The 23963-nt window shown below is 53.2% G+C and overlaps 2 protein-coding genes across 2 annotated transcripts in view; both read right to left on the bottom strand.

The window, feature by feature from the left end:
- Positions 1-751, bottom strand: part of fosl1a (FOS like 1, AP-1 transcription factor subunit a) — a 14655-nt gene extending 13904 nt beyond the window's left edge. Inside the window, exon 1 of the mRNA XM_052044957.1 lies at positions 620-751. Coding sequence (XP_051900917.1) covers positions 620-751 — 132 coding nt within the window. The remainder of the gene's footprint in view (positions 1-619) is intronic.
- Positions 752-1915: 1164 nt separating this feature from the next.
- Positions 1916-22164, bottom strand: prdx5 (peroxiredoxin 5). The gene is made up of 4 exons (XM_052045300.1): positions 22007-22164; positions 5525-5659; positions 3189-3320; positions 1916-2206 (listed from the first exon to the last, which is right to left on the bottom strand). Exons 1-4 carry the CDS (start codon positions 22016-22018, stop codon positions 1931-1933), a joined length of 555 nt encoding a protein of 184 aa, XP_051901260.1. The 5' UTR covers positions 22019-22164; the 3' UTR covers positions 1916-1930.
- Between the last annotated feature and the right edge of the window lie 1799 nt (positions 22165-23963).

Raw genomic sequence — 23963 nt, forward strand, 5'->3', positions numbered from 1 at the left:
GAAGAAGGGGAGGGTGATTTGTGCAGGGGGTGGGGGGTGCGGTGCGAGAGTGTCCAAGAAGTCAGGAAGTCCCGAGATGCAGTGGTGGGGTGTGTGGGGAGGTGGGGGAAATCTGAGAGAGGGGGTAGTCAGAGGAATGAGAGAAGCAGGAATCGGTATCTGAGACACAGAGCGTGCGTCTGAGGGAAGGGGAAGTGCGCACCACATCCACCATGTGGTTTAACCGTTGGGTTTGAGCATTTACAAGGAGAAAAGCGCTTCCTGAGCACATGTGCGAGGGCCACAACTGCTCTGATACAGGTCAGTTCAGGGAGGGAGGCCCACAGAGTCTCGAGGTGCGGGCTAGGATTTCTGAACAGCCCGTGAACACTACCTCATGGTTCCTTTTTTGTTTGCACTATTTATTTTGTAATTTATAGATTTTTTAATGCCTTTGCACTGTCCTGCTGCTGCAAAACAGTGAATTTCATGTCACATAAGAGAGTCATAATGAACCCGATTCTCAGGCAGGTGCAGACACTCCCTGCCCCGTGCTTGGCTGAGGCAGGGCATGGCAGAGCCAAGATCCGAGCTCCCACTGGCAGTGTTAACCCTCGGGTCCCGCCTGTCAGATGGGCACTTCTGCCTCCCGGCTCCGGCGACCCCGGTTCGATCCCGACCTCCGCCCGCTGTCCGAGTGCGTCGCTGTGCGGGGTTTGTGCCTTCCCCCCGTGACGGCGTGGGATCCCCCAACAACCCCCTGCCCGGGCATCTCCGGTTCCCTCCCAATGGCGTGCGGGAGAGGGGTCAGTGGGTTAAATGCCCCCCCTAGTGTGTGGGTGAGGGGAGTTGATGGGAATGTGGGGAGAATGAAATGGGACCGACATTAAATGGTGATTGAATCAGCACGGACCAAGTGGGCCAAAGGGCCTGTTTCCGTGCTTTGGGGCTCCGTGACAGGAGGTTTCACTCACTGCTGCGACAGAGTGATTCGGAGGAGAGGGGGTGAGAGATCGAGGGATTACACCGGCCCTGGGGCAGGAAGGAAATCCTGGGAGAGGGGGGTGGGGGAGGTTTGGGGTTTCCCCCTGCTGAGCTGGTGATCATTGGGGGCAGTGTGGAGGAGCAGAGGATCTGGGGGTCCATATCCACAGATCCCTGAAAGTTGCCTCACAGGTGGATAGGGTAGTTCAGAAAGCTTATGGGACGTTAGCTTTCATAAGTCAGGGGATCGAGTTTAAGAGCCGCGAGGTAATGATGCAGCTCTACAAAACTCTGGTTAGACCACACTTGGAGTACTGCGTCCAGTTCTGGTCGCCTCATTATAGGAAGGATGTGGAGGCGTTGGAAAGGGTGCAGAGGAGATTTACCAGGATGCTGCCTGGTTTAGAGGGTATGCATTATGAGGAGAGACTAAGGGAGCTAGAGCTTTACTCTTTGGAGAGGAGGAGGATGAGGGGAGACATGATACAGGTGTACAATATATTACAAGGAATAGCTAGAGTAGATAGCACCTCTTTCCCAGGGCACCAATGCTCAATACAAGAGGGCATGGCTTTAAAGTAATGGGTGGGAAGTTCAAGGGAGATATCAGAGGGAGGTTTTTTAACCCAGAGAGTGGTTGGGGCATGGAATGCGCTGCCTGGGGCGGTGGTAGAGGCAGGTACATTGGTCAAATTCCAGAGATTGCTAGATAAGCATATGGAGGAATTTAAAATAGAGGGATATGTGGGGGGAAGGGGTTAGATAGTCTTAGGCGAGGTTTAAAGGTCGGCACAACATTGTGGGTCGAAGGGCCTGTATTGTGCTGTACTGTTCTATGTATCCCAGCAGTCAGGTAGCTGAGCCACCCTCCGACTGGCAGCCTTCCTCCGTTACCTCGCATTCGGCCCATCAGGAACGTGCTAGCTCCCATCACTTACCTGCAACTCATTCCCCACACCCCCATCAACTACCCCTCACCCACACAACGGGGGCGGGGGGGACAATTAACCCACCGGTCCCACGCATTGTTGGGATGTGGGAGGGAAACCCACGCGGTCACGGGGAGAACATGCAAACTCCACACAGACAGACAGCACCGGAGGTCAGGATTGAACTCGGGTCTCTGGGGCCTGGAGCCAGCGGCACTACCTGCTGCACCGTGCTCTCGCGGGGAGAGAGGGGTCGGTGGCCATTTGTTACTCACCCGCGTGAAGGCACCGGTGGGGTCAGCCAGCATCCGTACCTGGAGGAGACAGCAGCAGACATTAGCACTCACCACGATCCACCCTGCTTCAGGACCAGTGCGGCAGGCACGAGCTGGGGAAGGGGCAGGAGGGGGAAAACAACCCCAGCGCAGACAGACCTCCTGCTTTCCAACCGCCAGCCCCTGCTGTGACTGTAGCTCTCTCCCCTCCCGATGGATTCGCCGGTCTGTACCGGCAGGGGAGGGGTGTGGAGAGCCCAGGAGGGGGGGCCTCTGCAGCATCCAGTCCATCAGAAGGTCACCCTCAGCCCCAGAGTTACTGGCAGAGGGCACTGCCTCAGTGGGCGACTGTTGCTCCGGCTGCCTGGCCCCATCCCCTTCTGTAACAGCAGGGAGTGAGGCAAAACGACCATAGTACGCAGAGCCTGAGTGGTGGTGGGGGGGGGGGGGGGGGGGGAAGGAGGAGAGCACGAGGCAGAGACAGCGCGAGAGAGAGAGCACAATGATGCTAAGCATTACTAGGCAAGTTCCCTGCAGATGGCGATAAGTGTACTTTGGTTACGATGACAACAGATGTTGAAGTCCCTTTGTCCAGACACTGTGCCCACGGCACCCGGGCAGGGAGCAGCGCCCAGACGCTACACAAGCAGGAAACGCTGCAAACACTCAGGTCAGTCAGCGCCTGTGGAGAGAGAGTCACCGAGTTCACGGCTCAGGTTAAAAGACCCTTCGTCAGAACTGGCTGGAGACCCGAAAGGGTTCAAGAGGTCTTCAGCCCGAAACTTCAGCACCGTTTCTCTCTCTCGCTCTCTCTCCACGGACGCTGCCCCGACCTGCTGGGCGTTTGCGGACTTGGTTTCAGATTTCCAGAGTCTGCGGGTTTCTCCAACGTTCAACCTCCAGCTGTCTGCAGAGTGGTGGCAGCAAAATCCCCAACACCCTCCAAGCAGCATTAATCCCCATTCCCAGGGTGCAATCGGAGAGGCTGTCAGCACGGACACCCCTTCCTCCTCTCCCTCACCTTCCCGTCGGCCTTCTGTTCGTTGCCCCAGGCCTTCATGACGAAAGCATCGTTGACAGCAATGCAGGCAATGATGTCGATGCCTTTCTTCTTCAGCTCCTCGTAGCTCTCCACGTAGCTGGGCAGGTGGTCCTGAGCAAGGGGAGAGACACAGAGAGAGAAGGCAGTGTTACAGCGGTCCGCCACAGGCCGGACCCCGTCCCCATTCCCCCCCCCCCCCCCCCGGTAGATGCCTGGGGTGGCTCCCTGCTTCACCCTGCCTATAACACTCCCTCTGCCCAGATTTCTGCCAGGACATGGGCAAGGGAGGGCAACTCGACTCGCACCCCACCGATGGGGAGAAACCCCTCCCCAGGCGGGAGGGGACTCCCTCCCCCCCCCCCCCCCCCCCATCACCCCCCCCGGTGCCCTATCCTGCTCAGAGTTACACGTACGGAAACAGGCCCTTCGGCCCAACTCGTCCATGCCGACCTAGCTGCCCAGCCGAGACAGTCCCAGTTGCCTGTGTTTGGCCCGTACCCCTCTAAACCTTTCCCATCCACGAACCTGTCTTTTAAACCTTGTAATCGTACCCGGCACTACCACTTCCTCTGGCAGCTCGTTCCACACACCCACCACCCACTTGCCCCTCAGGTCCCCTTCAAATCTTTCTCCTCTCATCTTAAACCCATGCCCTCTAGTTTTAGACTCCCCTACCCTGGGGAAAAGACGGTGACCGTCCACCTTATCTATTCCCCTCATGATTGTATAAACCTCCATAAGGTCACCCCTCAGCCTCCTTCGCTCCAGGGAAAACAGTCCCAGCCTCTCCGTAACTCAAGCCCTCTGGTCCTGGTAACATCCTCATGAATCTTTCCTGCACCCTCTCCAGCTGAAATGACACCCTTCCTATAGCTGGGCGACCAGAACTGCACACACAATACCAACGGCTCCTAATAGGACATCGCAACTCCTGTACTCAATGGCCCGTCCGATGAAGCTTGCCAAACACTTGCTTCACCACCGTCTGTGTGGCCATTGAACTCCGTTTGCCACATCTCTGCCCACTCACCTAACCTATCGATACCCCTCTGTGGGTTAACCCCTGCCCTCATCCTGTCATTATATTTCACAGCCCTACAATCAACACCTTCGTCCCAGTCATTGATATAAATGGAACATGCTCAAATTTTTCCTGCACCCTCTGTAGAACCAACCCCCCCCCCCCACCCCCCAAGAGGTTTCAATGTCTTCCTCAGTGTGTTGGGAGGGTTGTCCTGTGCCAAAGTCTGGATGAGAATGTACAAGGCATGGTTAGGAAGTTTGCAGAAGACACTAAAATAGGTGGTGTAGTGAACAGCGAAGGTGGTTATCGGGATTCACAGAGGGATCTTGATCAGCTGGGGAAGTGGGCCGAGGAATGGCAAATGCAGTTTAATTTGGATAAGTCCGAGGTGTTGCATTTTGGGAAGACAAATGAGGGTAGGACTTTCCATAGTGAACAGCAGGGCCCTGGGGAGTGCTGTGGAACAGAGGGACCTCTGAGTTCATGTACATGGTTCCCTGAAAGTGGCGTCGCAGGCAGACAGGGTGGTGAAGGCGGCTTTTGGCACACCAGAAGTTGGGACGTCATGTTGCAGTAGTACAAGACGTGGGTGAGGCTACATTTGGAGCATTGTGTTCAGTTTTGGTTGCCCTGCTATAGGAAAGATGCCATTGAGCTGGAAAGAGCGCAGAGGAGATTTACGAGGATGTTGCTGGGACTTGAGGGACTGAGCTACGGAGAGAGGTAGAAATTTTTTCATTGGAGCGTAGGAGGATGAGGGGTGATCTTATAGAGGTGTATAAAATCATGAGGGGCATAGATACGGTGAATGTGCACAGTCTGCTTCTCAGGGTTGGGGAATCAAGAACTTAGAGGGCACAGGTTTAAGGTGAGAGAGGAGAGATTTAATAGGAACCTGAGGGGCAACTTTTTCACCCGGAGGGTGGTCCGTATATGGAATGAGCTGCCAGAGGAAGTGGTTGAGGAAGGTACATTAACAACTTTAAAGACAGTTGGACAGGTTCGTAGATAGGAAAGGTTTAGAGGGATATGGGCCAAACGTGGGCAAATGGGACTAGCTCAGGTGGGGACCTTGGTCGGCATGGACTAGTTGGGCCGAAGGGCCTGTTTCCCTGCTGTGTGACTTTATATGGCTGCCAGGCCGGGAGGAAGCAATGGTCGTTGCCTGAACAAGGCACTCATTAAGCCTGCTCAGTGACGGAACACACAGTCGAATGGCCTGCCAAAATCCAACGAGGGACGGAAAGGGGAGGAGGTTTGCGGGACCGACACGTGGAAGACTGCGCCGTACTTTATGGCAGGCCGGTGTGAAAGCCCCCGGCACGCCGAACAGGATCCCCTTCTTCCCCTTGAAGAGCTCTGCGATGTTGACGATGCAGTGGGGGTCCCCTTCATGGACATCGACAGAAGGCAGCTTGTCACCGACCTACGGTGGGACAGAACGGATATGTTACTGGCCGCGTCTCCCACGGACTGGCGCCTGGCTCCCTGAAGATGAAGCCAGTCCCTCGCACACTGCAACAAGTTGAAAGAAGATGGCTACTTCTGTCCCCCTGACCCAGAGGCAAGAGATTTACACGCAGATACAAGAGACTTTTTACAGATTGTACTGTTGAAAGTACCCTGACTGGTTGCATGGCGGTCTGGTACGGCAATTCAAATGCACAGGAACGCAAGAAGCTGCAGGGAGTGGTGGACTCTGCCCAATACATCACGGGCAAATCCCTCCCCACCGTTGGGAGTATCTACAGGAGGCGCTGCCTCAAGGCGGCAACGTGCATCATCAAAGATCCCCACCATCTGGGCCGTGCCATCTTCTCACAGCTCCCATCGGGCAGGAGGTACAGAAGCTTGAAGTCCCACACCACCAGGTTCAGGAACAGCTACTTCCCTTCAACCATTCAGTTCTTGAACCAACCTGCACAACCCTAATCTTTACAGTTTAGCAACACTGACCTCTTTGCACTAAAGTGGACTTAAAAAAATTCTAATTGTGTTCTTTCTTGTAAGAATAGTGTATAATTTTGGTTTAATTTATGTTTTTCTTGTGAAGGCTGCTTATCTATGTGCCTGTGATGCTGCTGCAAGTAAGTTTTTCACTGCACCAGTGCATGCGACAGTGAACTCGACTTTGATGGCAGATACTGGAATCTGGAGGAACAAACAAACTGCTAGACGAACTCAGCGGGTCCAGCAGCATCCGTGGAGGCAGAGGGATGGTCGACGTGTCGGGTCGAGACCCTGTATCGGGGCCGAGGGGGGAGAGGGACGGTATAAAGGAGAGAGGGGGAAGGTGGGGGGTGGGGGGGGGGGGCGGTAGGTGATTGGTGGACCGGAGGGAGGGCGAAGGACGGCAAAGCAGACACAGCCAGCTAGGGGGATGGGGAGGCAGAGGCTGGAGGGTGATGACTGGGGGCAAACAAAGGTTACCGGTGCGGGGATCTGACGAGTAAGGAAGGTGATCATGGGAATCACTAGGGGAGAGGTGCCGGGCTGACGGAACTGGATGGGGGGGGGGGGGGGGGGGGGGAGAAGAAATCAGGGGGTGAAATGTGTGGGTGGGAGGTGGTTGGAACCAGGAGGGGAAGGGGACGGGAAATGGGAGGACCAGAGGCAAATCGGAGGGTGAAATTGTGTTTTTACTATTAGTATACACATACACACACACATACACACACACACACACATGTATATCCATACACATGTATATCCATACACACAAGGCAGGCTGCAATTAAACTCTGACCGACCTTGAGATGCCCTTACCTTCACAAGATCACAATACAAAAGAGCAGAAGCAGGTCATTCGGCCCATCGAGTCTGCTCCATGAGCTAAACTAAACTATTCCTATCTCGCCCCAATTCCCGGCCTTTTCCCCCATATCCCTTGACACCCTGACTAATTAGATACCTATCAATCTCCTCCTTAAACACCACCAATGATCGGGCCTCCACAGCTGTATGTGGCAACGAATTCCATAAATCCACGACCCTCTGGCTAAAGAAATTTCTCCTCATCTCGGTTTAAAACCTGTACCCTCTAATTCTAAGACTGCGCCCTCTAGTCCTGGACTCACCCACCAAGGAAAACAGCTCAGCCACATCTACTCTGTCCAGTCCTTTCAACATTCGAGATGTTTCTATGAGGTCTCCTCTCATTCTTCTGTATTCCAGTGAGTACAGTCCAAGAGCCAACAAACAATCTTTTGGGGGTCTGGACCAGTGGGAGGGTGTGGGGCTGGACCCAGGGTTGGGGTCCAGAATACCAGCAGTCAGGAGCATCGGTGGGCAGAGCACACGTATACTCCCTGCTCCCTTTAAAGACGCCGGGTTCATTCTGCATAAAATCATGAGGGGCATAGATAGGGTGAACGCACACCGTCTTTTCTCTCCCTGGGGAAGGGGAACTAAAATCTAGAGGGCATGGATTGAAGGAAAGATTTAAAGGGGACCCGAGACGCAACAGGTACGTGGGTAGGAAAGATTTAGAGGGATATGGGCCAAACACACAGGGGTATGAGACTAGCTTGGTGGACACTGAGGTCAGCATAGACTTGCTGGGCCAAAGGACCTGTTTCCTTTATTTGACTCTAAAGTTGATCATGCCGTGTAACATGTAAAAAAAAAGTGGAAATGTGTCAGAGTTTTATTAAAATAACATCCAAAAGTTTAAAAAAAAGAACATGCTAATCTGATACCAAGGTCATTGAATGCTGGAGTTTTACTGCAATAGTGAAAGGCAATTTAAAAAAAACTATTAAATCTCTGCTTAAGCCACATCTACCACAGTGCAATTAATCCCACTCTTCGACAATCAGAAATGCTTTTACCTCAATCTCAAACCTACGTTACACTATCTTCTCCTAGTTCCTTCTCTTGGAAGGAATTCTGCATCTCAAGTTGGTCTCTGGGCTCATTTCCTTCCATGTCCCCGGACTGTTTGGGACATTTGTCCGGGTTGAAAACGGGACACGGGAGATGCTCAGCAGGCCAGCCGGCAGCTGTGGAGAGAGGAGCAGTCATGGAGCAATATGGCACGGAGACAGGCCCTTCGGCCCAACTGGTCCCTGCCGATCAAGTTGGCTGTTAGATGCCCATCTAGCCATTTGCCTGCTTTTGGCCTACATCTACCTAGACCTTTCCTATCCATGGACCTGTCCAAGTGTCTTTTAAATGTTGTTATTGTACCTGCCTCAACCTCTTCCTCTGGCAGCTCGTTCCATATACCCACCGCCCTCTGTGTGAAGAAGTTGCCCCTCAGGTCTCTTTTAAATCTTTCCCCTCTCGCCTTAAACCTGTGCCCTCTAGCTCTTGATTCCCCAATGCTGGGAAAAGGGCTGCATGCATTCACCCTGTCTATGCCCCTCATGATTTTATACACCTCTATAAAGTCACCCCTCAGTCTCCTATGCTCCAAGGAATAAAAGTTCCAGCCTGCCTGACCTCTCCCTGTAACTCAGTCCCTCGAGTCCTGGCAACGTTTTGCAAATCTTCTCTGCACTCTTTTCAACTCAATGACATCTTTCCTACGGCAGGGCAACCAAAACTGAACACAATATTTCAAATGTGGCCTCACCAACATCATGTACAACCGCAACACAACATCCCAACTCCTATACTTGATACCCTGACTGATGAAGGCCAGGGTGCCAAATGCTTTCTTCACCACCCTGTCTACCTGTGACGTCACTTTCAGGGAACGATGTACCTGTACCCCTAGGTCCCTCTGTTCTACAACAATCCCCAGGGCCCTACCATTCACTGTGAAATGCCAACCGTGGTTTGACTTCCCAAGACGTGACAGCCAACATGCAGAGCTCATGATTTAAAATAAGCTCTTTATCAGTCACATGTACATCAAAACACACAGTGAAATACATCTTTTGCGGAGAGCGTTCCTGGGGGCAGCCCGCAAGTGTCGCCACGCTTCCGGTGCCCACAACTTCCTAACCCGTACGTCTTTTTGGAATGTGGGAGGAAACCGGAGCACCCGGAGGAAACTCACGCAGACACAGGGAGAACGTACAAACTCCTTACAGGCAGCGGCGGGAATTGAACCTGGGTCACTGGTGCTGTAATAGCGTTACACTAACCGCTACACTACCGTGCCTATGTTGAAAAGCGACAGAGGTTACACTGTTCCCATCTCTGCAGCTGACACCCAAGCTGTCTGGTTATTTCCAGCACCATCTGGTTTGTTCATTTCAGGCACCCGATATTCACGGTGTGCACATTCCGGCTGTGTTATTCAGAGGCTTGACAAGCAGTACAAGTTCTCAATGCATCGGACTTTTGACCCGAAACGTCAACAGTTCCTTCCCCCTCCACAGATGCTGCCCGACCCAGAGTTCCTCCAGCGTGTTGGGTATTGCTCCAGTTTCCAGTGTCTGCAGTCTCCAAGTAAAAAAGCCTCCCGATTTGGGAGGAAGAGCAGGTGGCTTGTCGTCCTGCTCGGGAGTGAAGGCTGGAGCGAAGGCTGGAGCGACAAACATGTTTACATCTTGCCTGTGAGCCACCGGGGACTGGGCCCAGTCACCACAGGGAAATCTGCTTCCAGAGTGAGTGGCCCTGTCCCCATTCAAGACACAAGGGCCGGAGGATTCTAGGAACCATGCATTTCCCCCTCCTGCTGGCTCTGACTCTTCTCTCTCGACGCCGCAAAGAGAAAACACACGGGGCAGCACGGCGGGTAAAGCCGCTGCCTCGCAGCACCTGAGACCCGAGTTCGATCCCAACCTCCGGCGCTGTCTGCGTGTGTGGAGTTTGCACATTCTCCCCGTGACCATGTGGGTTCCCTCCCACGTCCGATCAAGTTGGCGCATCTAGCCATTGGCCAGCATTTGGCCCACGTTCCCCTAGACCTTTCCCATCCATGTACCTGTCCAAGTGACTTTTAAATGTTGTTGATGTGCCTGACTCAACCGCTTCTTCTGGCACCTCGTTCTATATACCCACCACCCTCTGTCTGAAGAAGTTGCCCCTCAGGTCTCTTAAATCTTTCCCCTCTCACCTGAAACCTGTGCCCTCTAGTTCTTGATTCCCCAACGTGTGGGGTCAGTGCATTCATTGGCAGCTGTAAGTTGCCCCTATTGGGTGGGTGAGGGGTAAAATCTTGGTGGGGGGGGGTGGAAGTTGATGAGAATGTAGGGAAAATGAAATGGGATTGTTGTAAATGGGTAGCTGATGGATTCAATGGGCCAAAGGGCCTGTGTGACTTCATGGGCTTGAGTGAGGCCTAACCTTTGCAGACAGGTGTCTCTCCTTCCCATTCACAGTGGGTGTAGTGTGCGCTGTGTTGTGGGTCTAAGGGCCAATGAGTGCGGGGAACATCCATCTCCTAGCTACGACAGTTCACGTCTCAGGTCTGGGACCCTGCGTCAGAATTGGGGAAGGGAGAAAGCAGTTGGTTTTCAGTAGAAGTGGAGGGAGGGAGGGAGAGGTGAACGGATGGAACATCTTTAATGACTTAGCAGTTAAGATCCTTTTGTGCATTGTACTAATAGCAAACCTTTTGGACGTGACAGTCGGCCAGACTGTATGAGTGGGAAATGAAAGACTGAGCCAAAATGATGACTGGTAGAAACAGGTATTTCTGAGACAGACGGAAAGATTGTGTTACCCAATGCTGCAGAGTTTTGAGACACAAGAGACGGCAGATGCTGGAGCCTGAAACAGGACACAAAATGCTGGAGGAACTCAGCGGGTCAGGCAGCATCTGCAGAGGGAGATGGATGGTCGACGTTTTGTGTCCTGACACTTCATCTGGGCTGGATTGGGAGGGTGAATTAAAGCTCTGAAGTCCCCTCCTGTATCTCCTCGTGATACAGAGGTCAGACCATTCTGTCTCTGGCAGCTTACACGCAGCACTGTTCTCCATTCACTTTCCCTGTTACCCATTCTCCCCACCAACCCCCCCCCACCCCCCCCCCAGATTCTACCCCTCACACTAGGGAGGTAATTAACCCACCAACCCCACACGTCATTGGGATGTGGGAGGAAATGGGAGCGCAGGGGTGGGGGGGGAATAAAACGGACGGACGGACCCACGCAAGTCACAGGGAGAACGTGTAAAGTCCACACACGCACACACACACACAGCCGGAGGTCGGGATTGAACCCGAGTCTCTGGGGCTGTGAGGCAGCAGCTCTGACCGCTGCGCGACCCCACGGCCCTCTCACTCCTGCCTGGTCTTGAAACATTTGGAGCATTGTGCGCAGATCCGGCCGCCAGACTACAGGAAGGATGTGATTGCACTGGAGAGAGTGCAGAGATGTTTTCTGGATTGGAGGACTTTAGTTATGGGAAGGGATTGGACAGACTGGGCTTGTTTTGCCTGGAGCGAAGGAGGCTCAGGGGTGACCTGAAAGTAGTATAGAAGATTATGAGAGGCATAGATAGGGCAGATAGTCAGAAACTACCCCTCCCCCTCGATAGGGGTATCAAACACAAAAGTTTTAAGGTGAGGGGAAGGAGTTTTAAAGGGGATGAAGGTTTTGTTTTAAAAACAGTGGTTGATATCCAGAATGCACTGCCAGAGGAGGAGGTGGATTCAGATACAATCCCCTATTTAACTCAGATGTTTAAGTAGGCAAAACAAAGGATACAGTCCTAATGTGGGCAAGTGGGATTAGCGAAGATGGGCAAAAGGCTCAGCATGGACACGATGGGCCGAAGGGCCCATTTCTGTGCCATACGGCTCTACCTAGTGATTCTGACAAGCGCAGGCCTCCTGGAATGGCGGCCCAGCCCTCCTGCTGCTGAGCTGAGGGGCTGCTGCCGAGCTGAGGGGCTGCTGCCGAGCTGTCAGATGTGCTTCCAGATAAGGTGGTAAAAAGGTAGGACCATCTTGGGAAGGCATCGCAGACCTGACAGCAGCGAGGTAGAACTACTCCCAGCTGCTGTGCAGGAAGAGAAACCAGCTGCCTTGTTACCCAATGCAGAAGCAGCAACAATGCCCACATTACTCATTAGGGTGTGAGGAACTTTTGGCTGCAAGGACGTCCTACAAATCCAATTTCCTTCCTTGCAACACACTGCTTTATTAGTGCAATAAGCTGTCAGTTCCAGACAGGAATGAGTCACTCTTTCAGATCCAGAAGTAAATGATTTGTAACAAAAAAAAATCTGCAGAAGCTGGAAATCTGAAATAAGCCAGAATGCTGGAGGTACAACAGACTGCAGATGCCAGAATCTGGAGCAACACACAGAGCCGGAGGAACTCAGTGGGTCAGGCAGCATCTGTGGAGGGAAATGAGCAGTCGACACTTTAGGGTCAGATGAAGGGTCTCGACCCAAAATGTAAATTGGTTTATTATTGTCACATGTACAGAGGTACAGTGAAAAAAACCTTCATTTTGCGTGCCGTCCATACAGATCATTTCATCACATCAGCGCATTGAGGAAAAAGCAATGACAGAATGCAGAATGAAGTGTTACAGTTACAGAGTAAGTGCAATGCAGGTAGGTAATAAGGTGCAAGGGCCACTACGAGGTAGATTGGGAGGTCAAGAGTCCACCTTATTGTACTAGGGGACCATTTAATGGTCTTACAACAACGGGATAAAGACGTCTTTATTAGTCACATGTACATCAAAACACACAGTGAAATGCATCTTTTGCATCGAGTGTTCTGGGGAGCCCACAAGTGTCGCCAAGCTTTCAGCACCAACATAGCACGCCCACAACTTCCTAACCCATACGTCTTTGGAATGTGGGAGGAAACCCATGTAGACACGGGGAGAATGTACAGACTCCTTACAGACAGTGACGGGAGTTGAACCCGGGGTCACTGGCGCTGTAAAGTGTTACGCTAACCGCTACACTACCGTGCCTGCCCAAATACTGTCCTCGAGCTTGGTGGTCTACACTTTCAGGCTTCTGTATCTTCTGCCCCATGGGGGTGGGGGAAGAAGAGAGAATGTTCATTTCCTTCCATAGATGCTGCCTGACCCGCTGAGTTCCTCCAGCATTTTGTGTGTGTGTTGCTGGAAACACTCAGCAGGTCGGGCTGAGCTAATATTTCTGGTTGGAGAACCGTCGCCAGTTGTGTCTCAATGGCTGGATTCGAAAACAAGGATAAGAATTTGTGAAACGGAGTGCCTGTTGGGAAGCCCTGGGTAATGAGCAAACAAGCATATTGGTACGTCAGGGGACTTCATTACAAATGAGATTCCCCACCCTTGGGTGTGCAAATTGATCACAACAGCTCAAGGGAGGGAAGAGTGCAGAAGGTACAATATCTTGCCTCTTATTACACATCACTTCATACCTGACTAATCATCGGGTGTGCCTGTTTCTGTGGAATAGTTGTACAAACTCGCTGGGTCAAATATCTGATAATTAAGTAGCTTGACTGACGGTGGCTCCTGAAAGCTAGCTGCAAGTTACTGAGGCAAACAAAAGATTCCGACACCCAGTGCTGACGGTGTGAACTGATTCTTGCTCAAGAGACCCCGAGCAAGGAAGGAGCCCACCCCAGGTGGGGTGGATGGAGACCTGTCCAACTCTCTCTCTCCGCAAGTTCCTCGCGCACCTGAGGGAAGAAATCCGCATGCAGAGAGCGGGCCGCCAAGTCAGAGGGCCGCTGCAATCCCACAGGGTGGGGAAATCACAGAACAAGGCCATTTGGCCCATCGAGTCCATACAGGAAGGGGCAAAAGTGCTTACTCCGGGGGAGAAAAGCTCTGCCATTTCAAAGTGTGGTGGAATACACCCAAACTGTTTTGGCAGCAATGACAGGGTAGATGTCAAGATGAATTGGCCTGGTGACTATCTCCTGGAACGTCCTCAATGTTTGTTTCTTAAACAAGGGGATTAAAACAGCACATCGTCCCATCAAGAGAGGCCAAACAAGTTCAGGCTGTGTTCTCTTGGGAGTTTAGAAGAATGACATTCGATTTTACTGAAACATCTCGGACCCAGAGGGGACGTGACGGGGGGGGGGGGGGGGGGATAATTAAAGAGGAGGGAGATGGGAGATAACTTTTTGAAAGATGGTTACTCTGTATTCTGTTATTGTTTTTACTCTGTACCACCTCAGTGCACTCTGTGATGAATTGACCTGTACGATCGGTATGCAAGACAAGTTTTTTTTCCCCACCCTGGTACGTGACAATAATAAACCGATACCAATTGAGGGCTGTAGGGGAAGTGTCACAGAGGAGATGAGACCTGGGAGCAGATCAGCTATGATTGTATTGAATGGTGGGACAGGGTAGAGGGGCTGAGTGGCCTACTCCTGCTCCTATTTTCCCTCATGTCTTAGCAATGTTGCTTTATGGATGGATATTCCAAGGGAGGGTCAGGGGTGTTGGGGGTGGGGGACTGCTCTTCCCGAAACAATGCCACCCACCTGACAGAGCACCAGTTTAACTGCAGCCCCATCTGACAGCAGTGCTCCTTTAGTGCCAAACTCTGCTGGGTCTAGGGCCACACAACAGGGAAATAGGCCATTCGGTCCACCACGTCCATGCTGACCAGCGGGCAGCCATCCGGATTACTCCCATTTCCCAGCACTTGGGCCGTAGCCCCCTACACCTGGGCGATTCAAGTGCTCGTCTGGACACTTCAATGCCGTCGGCCACCGCTCTCTCGGGCAGTGTGTTCCAGGTCCCCCTCAGATCCCCTCCAAACCTCTCCCCCACCCCCATCCAAAGTCTACGTCCTTGAGTTTTATTCCCCTCTGATAAAGGGAAAGTCTCCTGTGGTCCGCTCTATCTGCGCCTCTCGTAATATTGTACCCTCATTCACGTCCTCTCTTAACCTCCTCTGCTGCAGGGAGAACAGACCCAGCCTCTCCCCTCGTAACCAGAACTGCTCCATCCCAGGCAGCATCCTGGTGAATCTCCTCTGCACCCTCTCCAGCACCGTCATATCCTTCCTAGCGTGGGGTGACCAGAACCACACACAGCACTCCAGCTGAGGTCTGACCAATGGTAAATTGGTTTAAGTATTGTCACATGTACCGAGGGACAGTGGAAAATACTTTGTTTTGCATGCCGTCCATACAGATCATTTCATCCCATCAGTGCATCGAGGTAGTACACGGGAAAACAATAACAGAATGCAGAATAAAGTGTTACAGTTACAGAGAAAGTGCAGTGCAGGCAGACAATAAGGTGCAAGGTCATAAAGAGGCAAATTGTGAGGTCAAGAGTCCATCTTATTGTACTAGGGAACTAAGACTATTGTATATATAGTCTGTATACAAGACTATGTATACACAATAACCTTATAACAGTGAGATAGAAGCTGTCCTTGAGCCTGGTGGTACGTGCCTTCAGGCTTTTGTATCTTCGGCCCGATGGGGGGGGGGGGGAAGAAGAGAGAATGTCCTGGGTGGGTGGGTGGGGTCTTTGTTTATGCTGGCTGCTTTACTGAGGTGGCGGGAAGTGTAGACAGAGTCCACGGAGGGGAGGCTGGTTTCCGTGATGTCCACAACTCTCTGTAGTTTCTTGCAGTCCCGGGCAGAGCAGTTGCCGTACCAAGCCGTGATGCATCTGGATAGGATGCTTTCTATGGTGCATCTATAAAAACTAGTGAGGGTCAACAGGGACATGCTGAATTTCTTTAGCCTCCTGAGGAAGTAGAGGCACTGGTGAGCTTCCTTGGCTGTGGCATCTACGTGGTTGGACCAGGACAGACTATTGGTGATGTTCACTCCTAGGTTACTCCAATGTTTTACAAAGGTGGAGTATAACCTCCCTCCTCTTGTATTGAGTGCTGACTAACGAAGACCAGTACTTCTCCAAGTCAGCGCTGGGTGTCAGAATCTTTTGTTTGCCTCAGAAATTTGCAGGCAGCTCGACTTTAGTGCCTATGTTTCAGGAGTGGAGCTCAAGCCAGAGGGGGCTGTGGCTGACATGGTTTCACAGTTTAACCCCTTATCGTGGGCTCTTTATTAATAAACAAAGGTATACACTCAGGGGATGTGGACATCACCAGCAACACCAGCTCTTAATGTCCATCTCCGACTGCCCGTGACTCGAGGAAGCAGTCAACGGCAGTGGCAGGTCAGAGGCCAGGAAACAGATCCTGTTACACAGTGATTACTAACCGATTGGGGAACAAAAACGCAATCTGAAATACAGGAAAGAGAGGAGGAAGTTGCTAGCTGGTAGGGAGGGGGAAGACTAGGGAAATTTCGGTGTGTTGAAACCGACTTGCTTCTCCACCTGCTGTGGTTCGGTGTCTGAAGTAATCTTGGGCAATAAACTTTTACAGGTGAGTAACTTTTTAAATTGGCAGCAACTGCCCACAAAGGTTTGCTCAGGGTCAAACATTTAATCTCTCAGCGACTTTAAAGATTAGAGTTAAACTCTCGCTTGTGGTGGTTATGTATTGACTAGGGGGGAAATCGAGAGTGACGAGGCAGTTCTGGAGACATCTATCGCACCGCATGTCAGATATGCATGAAGTGCACAGCTTAAAATAGAGCTCGTCCATCTGTGTGCTTAAAGCAGCAAATTGTATTGAGTCACGGTGATACTGTGTAGAAACAGACCTTCGGCCCATCGAGTCCATGCTGTTGATCAACCACCCCATTTACACTGATCCCATTTTATTCTCCCCACATCAACTAACCCCAGATTCTACCCCTCACCCACGCACTAGGGGGGCAATTTACAGCAGCCAATTAAACCACTGACCCCCGCATGTCGTTGGGATGTGGGAAGGAACCGGAGCCCCCGGGGGAAAGCCACGCAGTCACAGGGAGAACGTGCAAATTCCACACACACAGACAGCGCCAGAGGTCAGGATTGAAACTGGGTCACTGAAGCTGGGAGACAGCGGCTCTACCCACTAAGTTGAAATTCTCAAATTATGTCCCACGACACCTCTGCTGTCAATAGTTGGGGAACTAATGCAGGCAAATGGGATCAGTGTAGATGGAAAGAAAGATCAGCATTGGAAGAGTCCATTTCTGTGCTGTCTGACTTCAGCCACAACATACACATCGGATTAGGCTCTCAGAGAAACAAACTGCGGATGCTGGAATCGAGATGAAAAACACGGTGACGCTGGAGGTATTCAGCAGGCCAGGCAGCATCCGTGGAGAAAAGCAGGCGGTCAACGTTTCAGGGTCAGGACCCTTCTTCAGGACTGAAGATAGGAAAAGGGGAAGCCCGATGTAAGAGGGAAAAGCAGAGCAGTGATAGGTGGACAAAAGAGGAGAGGCGGGGTGGGCACAGGGTGGTGATAGGTAGGTGCAGGCAAGAGATAGGTAAAAGGTCAACTCGCTCACCTTCAGAGAGAAATTCCAAAAGGAAATCGCTTCGGCGATTGGGGAAATAGAAGTGCAGGATTGTGGGGAAGAGAGCGGGCGAATGGGGTTGCTCTACCCGGAGCCAGAACAGACCTGATGGACAGAATGGCCTGCCCGAGACTACAACTGCCCCACCATCCCTTCCAGCCCGCTGTCACCCGTCCTCGGGCTGTTTCTCTGCAGGATGTGCAGAATTCCCTGTGTAGGTGCAGCCAGGGACTGGAGGGAAGTGGGGAGGGGTGTTTCACAGAGGCTCCAGAGCAGGGATGAAGCTACTGCATTGCTGCAAGGTTTGACAGCTGCTTTACGGGAAGCTCGGAACTGCAGGACAGCCACAGCCCAGCAACTTAACCAGGCAAGTCTTTGTAAAACACCGATAAGGGATGCTGCTACAAGTTACCACAGCAGTGCCAAAATACCAGAGGTGTAGAAAGAGCGGGTCATGGAAGGCTTTTAATTCCTACAGCTATAGTCCTGTCCCGAGCACAGTGCACATCTCAACATGTCCCAGATTATGGGCTTCAAGCCCTGCCCTCTCCTGTGCACACACGATATGTTTACTGAACTGGGGACAGGTCCCAGCTACTTTCCCCAGAGGCAAGACCAGGCAACTTCCACCGACCAATGTTCAAAGCTCTGCAGGAACGCAAGGGGATCGAAGGAGGAAGGGCTGAGAGACGGGCATGGGCTCAGCCATAGTCAAAGACACCACGAAGCCAGTCAGGCCATCTGCTGCAAGACCCACAGGCTTTCTCATCTCTCTCCCTTCTCTGTCCATCTCATCACCTCGGATGTGCCTTGCAGGAGCGATACTTCGTTGTACCCCACTCTCTTGCGCCGAGGGTGTTCCCCACACACCCCCCCCCCCCACCAAATTAGATTGGATTTTAGGCTCGATGTTAATGGCCTCTGGTTAATGACACAGCTGGGGGCAGGGAGGGGGTGGCATGAAATGTCTGCCCGAGGCACAGTCCTATAGCCCGAAAACGTGCACATTATAAACACACAGCAATGTTCTGCCCACCTGTTACCACAACATACATCACCAGCAAACAAACCAGCCTCCCCTCCACTGATTCCGTCTACACTGCCCGCTGCCTTGGGAAAACATCCGACATAATCAAGGACCCCTCCTACCCCAGTCACTCTCTCTCTCCCCCACCACCCCCCAAATCGGGCAGAAGATACAAAAGCCTGAGAGCACGTACCAGAGCACGGACCTCTGATATGATAAAAGATTAAACCTCAATCTCCCGATCTACCTCGTCATGGCCCTTGCACTTTATCGTCTGCCTACACTCTCTCTGCAACACTATATTCTGCATTCTGTCTTCCTTTTTACTACCTTGATGATACACAAGTACAATCTGTCTGGATGGCACGCAGACAAAAGCATTTCATGGTATCTGTATACATAACAATAAGTCAATTAGCAATACCATTCATTCAGCATCTCTTTCCTGAGATATCAGTTAGATTAGACAGTGGTTAGACACTGTTTCCAAAACAACCGCAAGCTCAGACAAAGGCAGCAGTTAGCAAACCTGAAATTGAACTGGGGGGGGGGGGGGGGGGACAGAGTGCAATGGGGCACAGAAACGGTCTCTCAGCGAGCTTCAAGCTGCTCCCAACCCTGCCTTGGAGGGTACCACTCCTCTCTGTAACTGGAGCCCCCCAATCACGTGCACAGAAACCTCTGCAGACGCGCCCAGTGGAGATGAAGGAGCACGGTCAGAGGTGCTGCCTTTAGGATTAAAAAGGCACTACCTGCCTCGGGCAGGGGAAGCAGAATATCGCAAGGTCACTGCCAGGAGGAAAAGGGGGTTCCCTTATACAATGAGATGGATTCTTGAGGTCACAATCTACCTTGTTATGACCTTGCACCTTATTGTCTACCTGTAATGTGCTTCCCTGTAGCTGTGACACTTTACTCTGTATTCTGTTATTGGCTTTACCCTGTACTACCTCAAGGCACTGTGTAATGAATTGATCTGTACAAATGGTATGCCAGACAAGTTTTCCACTGTACCCCGGTACGAGTGACAATAATAAACTACATTCCCCCACACCACATTTCCTTGCAACACAAGGCCATTCATCCCATCTTTTCCATGCCAGCCCCCAGTCTCATTTCCCCACTACCTGTTCTCTCCCACACCCCCTCAACTTCCCTCTGACGCTCCTACCCCTCACCTACACGCCAGGGACAATTGGCAGCAGCCAATTAATTAACCCACCCACCCGCACGCCCTCGGGATGTGGGGAGAAACTGGAGCACCCGGGGAGAGAACGTGCAAGCTCAACAAACATACAGGTGGCTCTGTCCACTGAAAATAATTTCTCCAGACGACAAGAACATATCAGTCAGAATTATGCAAAGCTGCAGGTGAAGGCCATTCAGCCCTTCGAGTCCGTTCTGCCATTCAACCTAACAATGGCTAATCTCTTACTTCAAGACCACCTTCCTGCTCCCTTACAGTATCCCTTTGATGACTTGTGCCTAGAAAACTTGTACCTTTTAAAATACGAAAGTTAAAAAAACAGAAAATATGAAATAAAAACAAAAAAAGTGCTGAAAAAAATTCAGGGACTTGAAACATGAACTCTGTTTCTCTCTCCACAGATGCTGCCTGACCTGCTGAGTATTTCCAGTTTAGAAGTTTTTTTTTACTTCTTAAATACAGTCGACTGGCAAAGGACACAGATTTCCTTCCCTGAAGGAAGCTAGTGAACCAGATGGGTTTATGAATCTGGTAGTTTTATGGTTAACCAGACTAGCTTTTTTTAAACTCCTGATTTCTTTAATTACTTGAACTCAAAAACCAAAAGGAGATACGGCAGATCAGGGGAAGGAATTTTCCCTGTTAGCAAAAACAAAAGGTCGACGAGAACAGGGCCCAAATTCAAAGTGATGGATCAAAGAGACAGGCGGGCGGTGCAGCAAAACCAGTTACTGAAGAAAGCAAAAGAGACTGGAAACAGCAAATCAGGACACCCACAAGGAAATTAAAGGCAGAGCAACTGGTAGGGCTACGGGAAAGAGCAAGCAGAACAAGAATAAATCCTGGAAGCCACAGCTGTCTTGAATCACAGAACAATACAGCAAGTCCTGCAAATATTTGTTAATTTAATATTTTTCATTAATCTAAGTTAGGTTTATCCTTGGAACATACTGCACTGCTGCTGAAGGCTAATTTCCATGGCATTTATACCCTTGTGTATACATGCCTGAGGAAAACAATAAACTTGCTGTCTATCCAGTTCCCTTTAAAGGGTGCACAGAAATCTGCTTGCACCACTCCCCCTGGCTATGCATTCCACACTCCTGCATTTTAAACACACCTCCCCGTCAGCACCCACCCCCACCCCTCCCTCCCTCCCTCGCCGTCAGCACCCACCCCCACCCCTCCCTCCCTCGCCGTCAGCACCCACCCCCCACTCCCTCGCCGTCAGCACCCACCCCCCACTCCCTCCCCTCCCTCCCCGTCAGCACCCACCCCCCCTCCCTCCCCGTCAGCACCCACCCCCCCCACCCCTCCCTCCCTCCCCGTCAGCACCCACCCCCCCCACCCCGTCAGCACCCACCCCGCCCCACCCCTCCCTCCCCTCCCCGTCAGCACCCACCCCCACCCCTCCCTCCCCTCCCCGTCAGCACCCACCCCCACCCCTCCCTCCCCTCCCCGTCAGCACCCACCCCCACCCCTCCCTCCCCTCCCCGTCAGCACCCACCCCCACCCCTCCCTCCCCTCCCCGTCAGCACCCACCCCCACCCCTCCCTCCCCTCCCCGTCAGCACCCACCCCCACCCCTCCCTCCCCTCCCCGTCAGCACCCACCCCCACCCCTCCCTCCCCTCCCCGTCAGCACCCACCCCCACCCCTCCCTCCCCTCCCCGTCAGCACCCACCCCCACCCCTCCCTCCCCTCCCCGTCAGCACCCACCCCCACCCCTCCCTCCCCTCCCCGTCAGCACCCACCCCCACCCCTCCCTCCCCTCCCCGTCAGCACCCACCCCCACCCCTCCCTCCCCTCCCCGTCAGCACCCACCCCCACCCCTCCCTCCCCTCCCCGTCAGCACCCACCCCCACCCCTCCCTCCCCTCCCCGTCAGCACCCACCCCCACCCCTCCCTCCCCTCCCCGTCAGCACCCACCCCCACCCCTCCCTCCCCTCCCCGTCAGCACCCACCCCCACCCCTCCCCGTCAGCACCCACCCCCACCCCTCCCCTCCCTCCCCGTCAGCACCCACCCCCACCCCTCCCTCCAAATGGGAGCTGCTGCTGCTAGCCACCGGTGGGCCGAACGGCCTCGACCGCGCTGTGATAGAGAGGGTGCGAGGGCAAATGTGCGGCCGGCGGGACCCGCAACCAAGGCTCGATGCACGGGTGCAGGGGCGAGGGGGAGTTGGCACCCCTGAGGTTGGCAGCACCCATGGGTGCAGGGAGCCCAATGCAAGCCCCCCAGGGGGTTGCAAAGGGCAGTCTGGCCCCCCCGCCCCTTCCCTCCTCTTACCTTGATGGGCATAGCGGCGGTTGCGGTGCGCTGGACGTATCTGCAGCCGAAGCGAAGCGGACCGTCCCCCCGAGCCTCTGACACACCAGCCGCCTCATGCCCGCCTTCTTATCCCGTCAGCCGACTGCCCCCGCCCCGCAGCCCGGCCCCTGGCAACCAGCCGGCACCCGACCGGGACTGAGGATGCGCACAACCCACCCGCCGGCAACCCCGCATGCGCATCATCCGCCGCCGTTCGGCGCTCCCGGCAGGGAGCATGCGCGTTCCGTCACCTGCCGCTCCGCGGGGGAGCGGCCGGCATCGAGCATGCGCGGTGATCGCCGCCGTGACCGGCGGAGAGCATGCGCAGTGCTCTTACAATGACTGGCCCAGAGGTGCAACCAGCCAGATGTTGGCCCTGCTCCGGAGAGAGCTGCATCCCTCCCAAAGGGAGCTGCATCCCTCCCAAAGGGAGCTGCATCCCTGCACCAAAGGGAGCTGCATCCCTGCACCAAAGGGAGCTGCATCCCTCCCAAAGGGAGCTGCATCCCTGCACCAAAGGGAGCTGCATCCCTCCCAAAGGGAGCTGCATCCCTCCCAAAGGGAGCTGCATCCCTGCTCCAAAGGGAGCTGCATCCCTGCTCCAAAGGGAGCTGCATCCCTGCTCCAAAGGGAGCTGCATTCCTCCCAAAGGGAGCTGCATCCCTGCTCCAAAGGGAGCTGCATCCCTCCCAAAGGGAGCTGCATCCCTGCTCCAAAGGGAGCTGCATCCCTGCTCCAAAGGGAGCTGCATTCCTCCCAAAGGGAGCTGCATCCCTGCTCCAAAGGGAGCTGCATTCCTCCCAAAGGGAGCTGCATCCCTGCACCAAAGGGAGCTGCATCCCTCCCAAAGGGAGCTGCATCCCTGCTCCAAAGGGAGCTGCATCCCTGCACCAAAGGGAGCTGCATCCCTGCTCCAAAGGGAGCTGCATCCCTCCCAAAGGGAGCTGCATCCCTCCCAAAGGGAGCTGCATCCCTGCACCAAAGGGAGCTGCATCCCTGCACCAAAGGGAGCTGCATCCCTGCTCCAAAGGGAGCTGCATTCCTCCCAAAGGGAGCTGCATCCCTGCACCAAAGGGAGCTGCATCCCTCCCAAAGGGAGCTGCATCCCTGCACCAAAGGGAGCTGCATCCCTGCTCCAAAGGGAGCTGCATCCCTGCTCCAAAGGGAGCTGCATCCCTGCACCAAAGGGAGCTGCATCCCTGCTCCAAAGGGAGCTGCATCCCTCCCAAAGGGAGCTGCATCCCTGCTCCAAAGGGAGCTGCATCCCTGCTCCAAAGGGAGCTGCATCCCTCCCAAAGGGAGCTGCATCCCTGCACCAAAGGGAGCTGCATCCCTCCCAAAGGGCACTCAAGCAGGTTACAAGGGTCCTTTGTAAATCCTGGGAGAATGAATCAGTCCCAGCCTGTAAACAGGTCACAAGATCACAAGACAAGGGTGCAGAAGTAGGCCGTTTGGCCCATCGATTCTACTCCAAGGAAAAGGGAAAAAAGAAATGAGGAATTGTGGGGGGGTGGGGGGCACGTGAAAAAAAAACTATTCTAACCCCAATTTCCGGCTTTATCCCCATATCCCTTGATACCCCGACTGTTTAGATATCTATCTATCTTTTCCTTAAACGCCTCCAATGATAGGGCCTCCACTGCTGTACCTGGCAAGGAATTCCACAAATTCACCACCCTCTGGCTAATGAAATTTCTCCTCATCTCCGTTTTAAACCTGTACCCTCTAATTCTAAGACTGTGCCCTCTGGTCCTGGACTCACCCACCAAGGGAAACAGCTTAGCCACATCCACTCTGTCCAGTCCTTTCAACATTTTAAATGTGTCTATGAAGTCCCCTCTCATTCTTCTGTACTCCAGTGAGTACAGTCCAAGAGCCGACAAACGCTCATCATACGTAAGCCCTTTCATTCCGGTCCCCACATAACCAGAGGGTC

This window comes from Pristis pectinata, chromosome 38, assembly GCF_009764475.1.
Source record: "Pristis pectinata isolate sPriPec2 chromosome 38, sPriPec2.1.pri, whole genome shotgun sequence".
In the NCBI taxonomy this organism is placed as follows: domain Eukaryota; kingdom Metazoa; phylum Chordata; class Chondrichthyes; order Rhinopristiformes; family Pristidae; genus Pristis; species Pristis pectinata.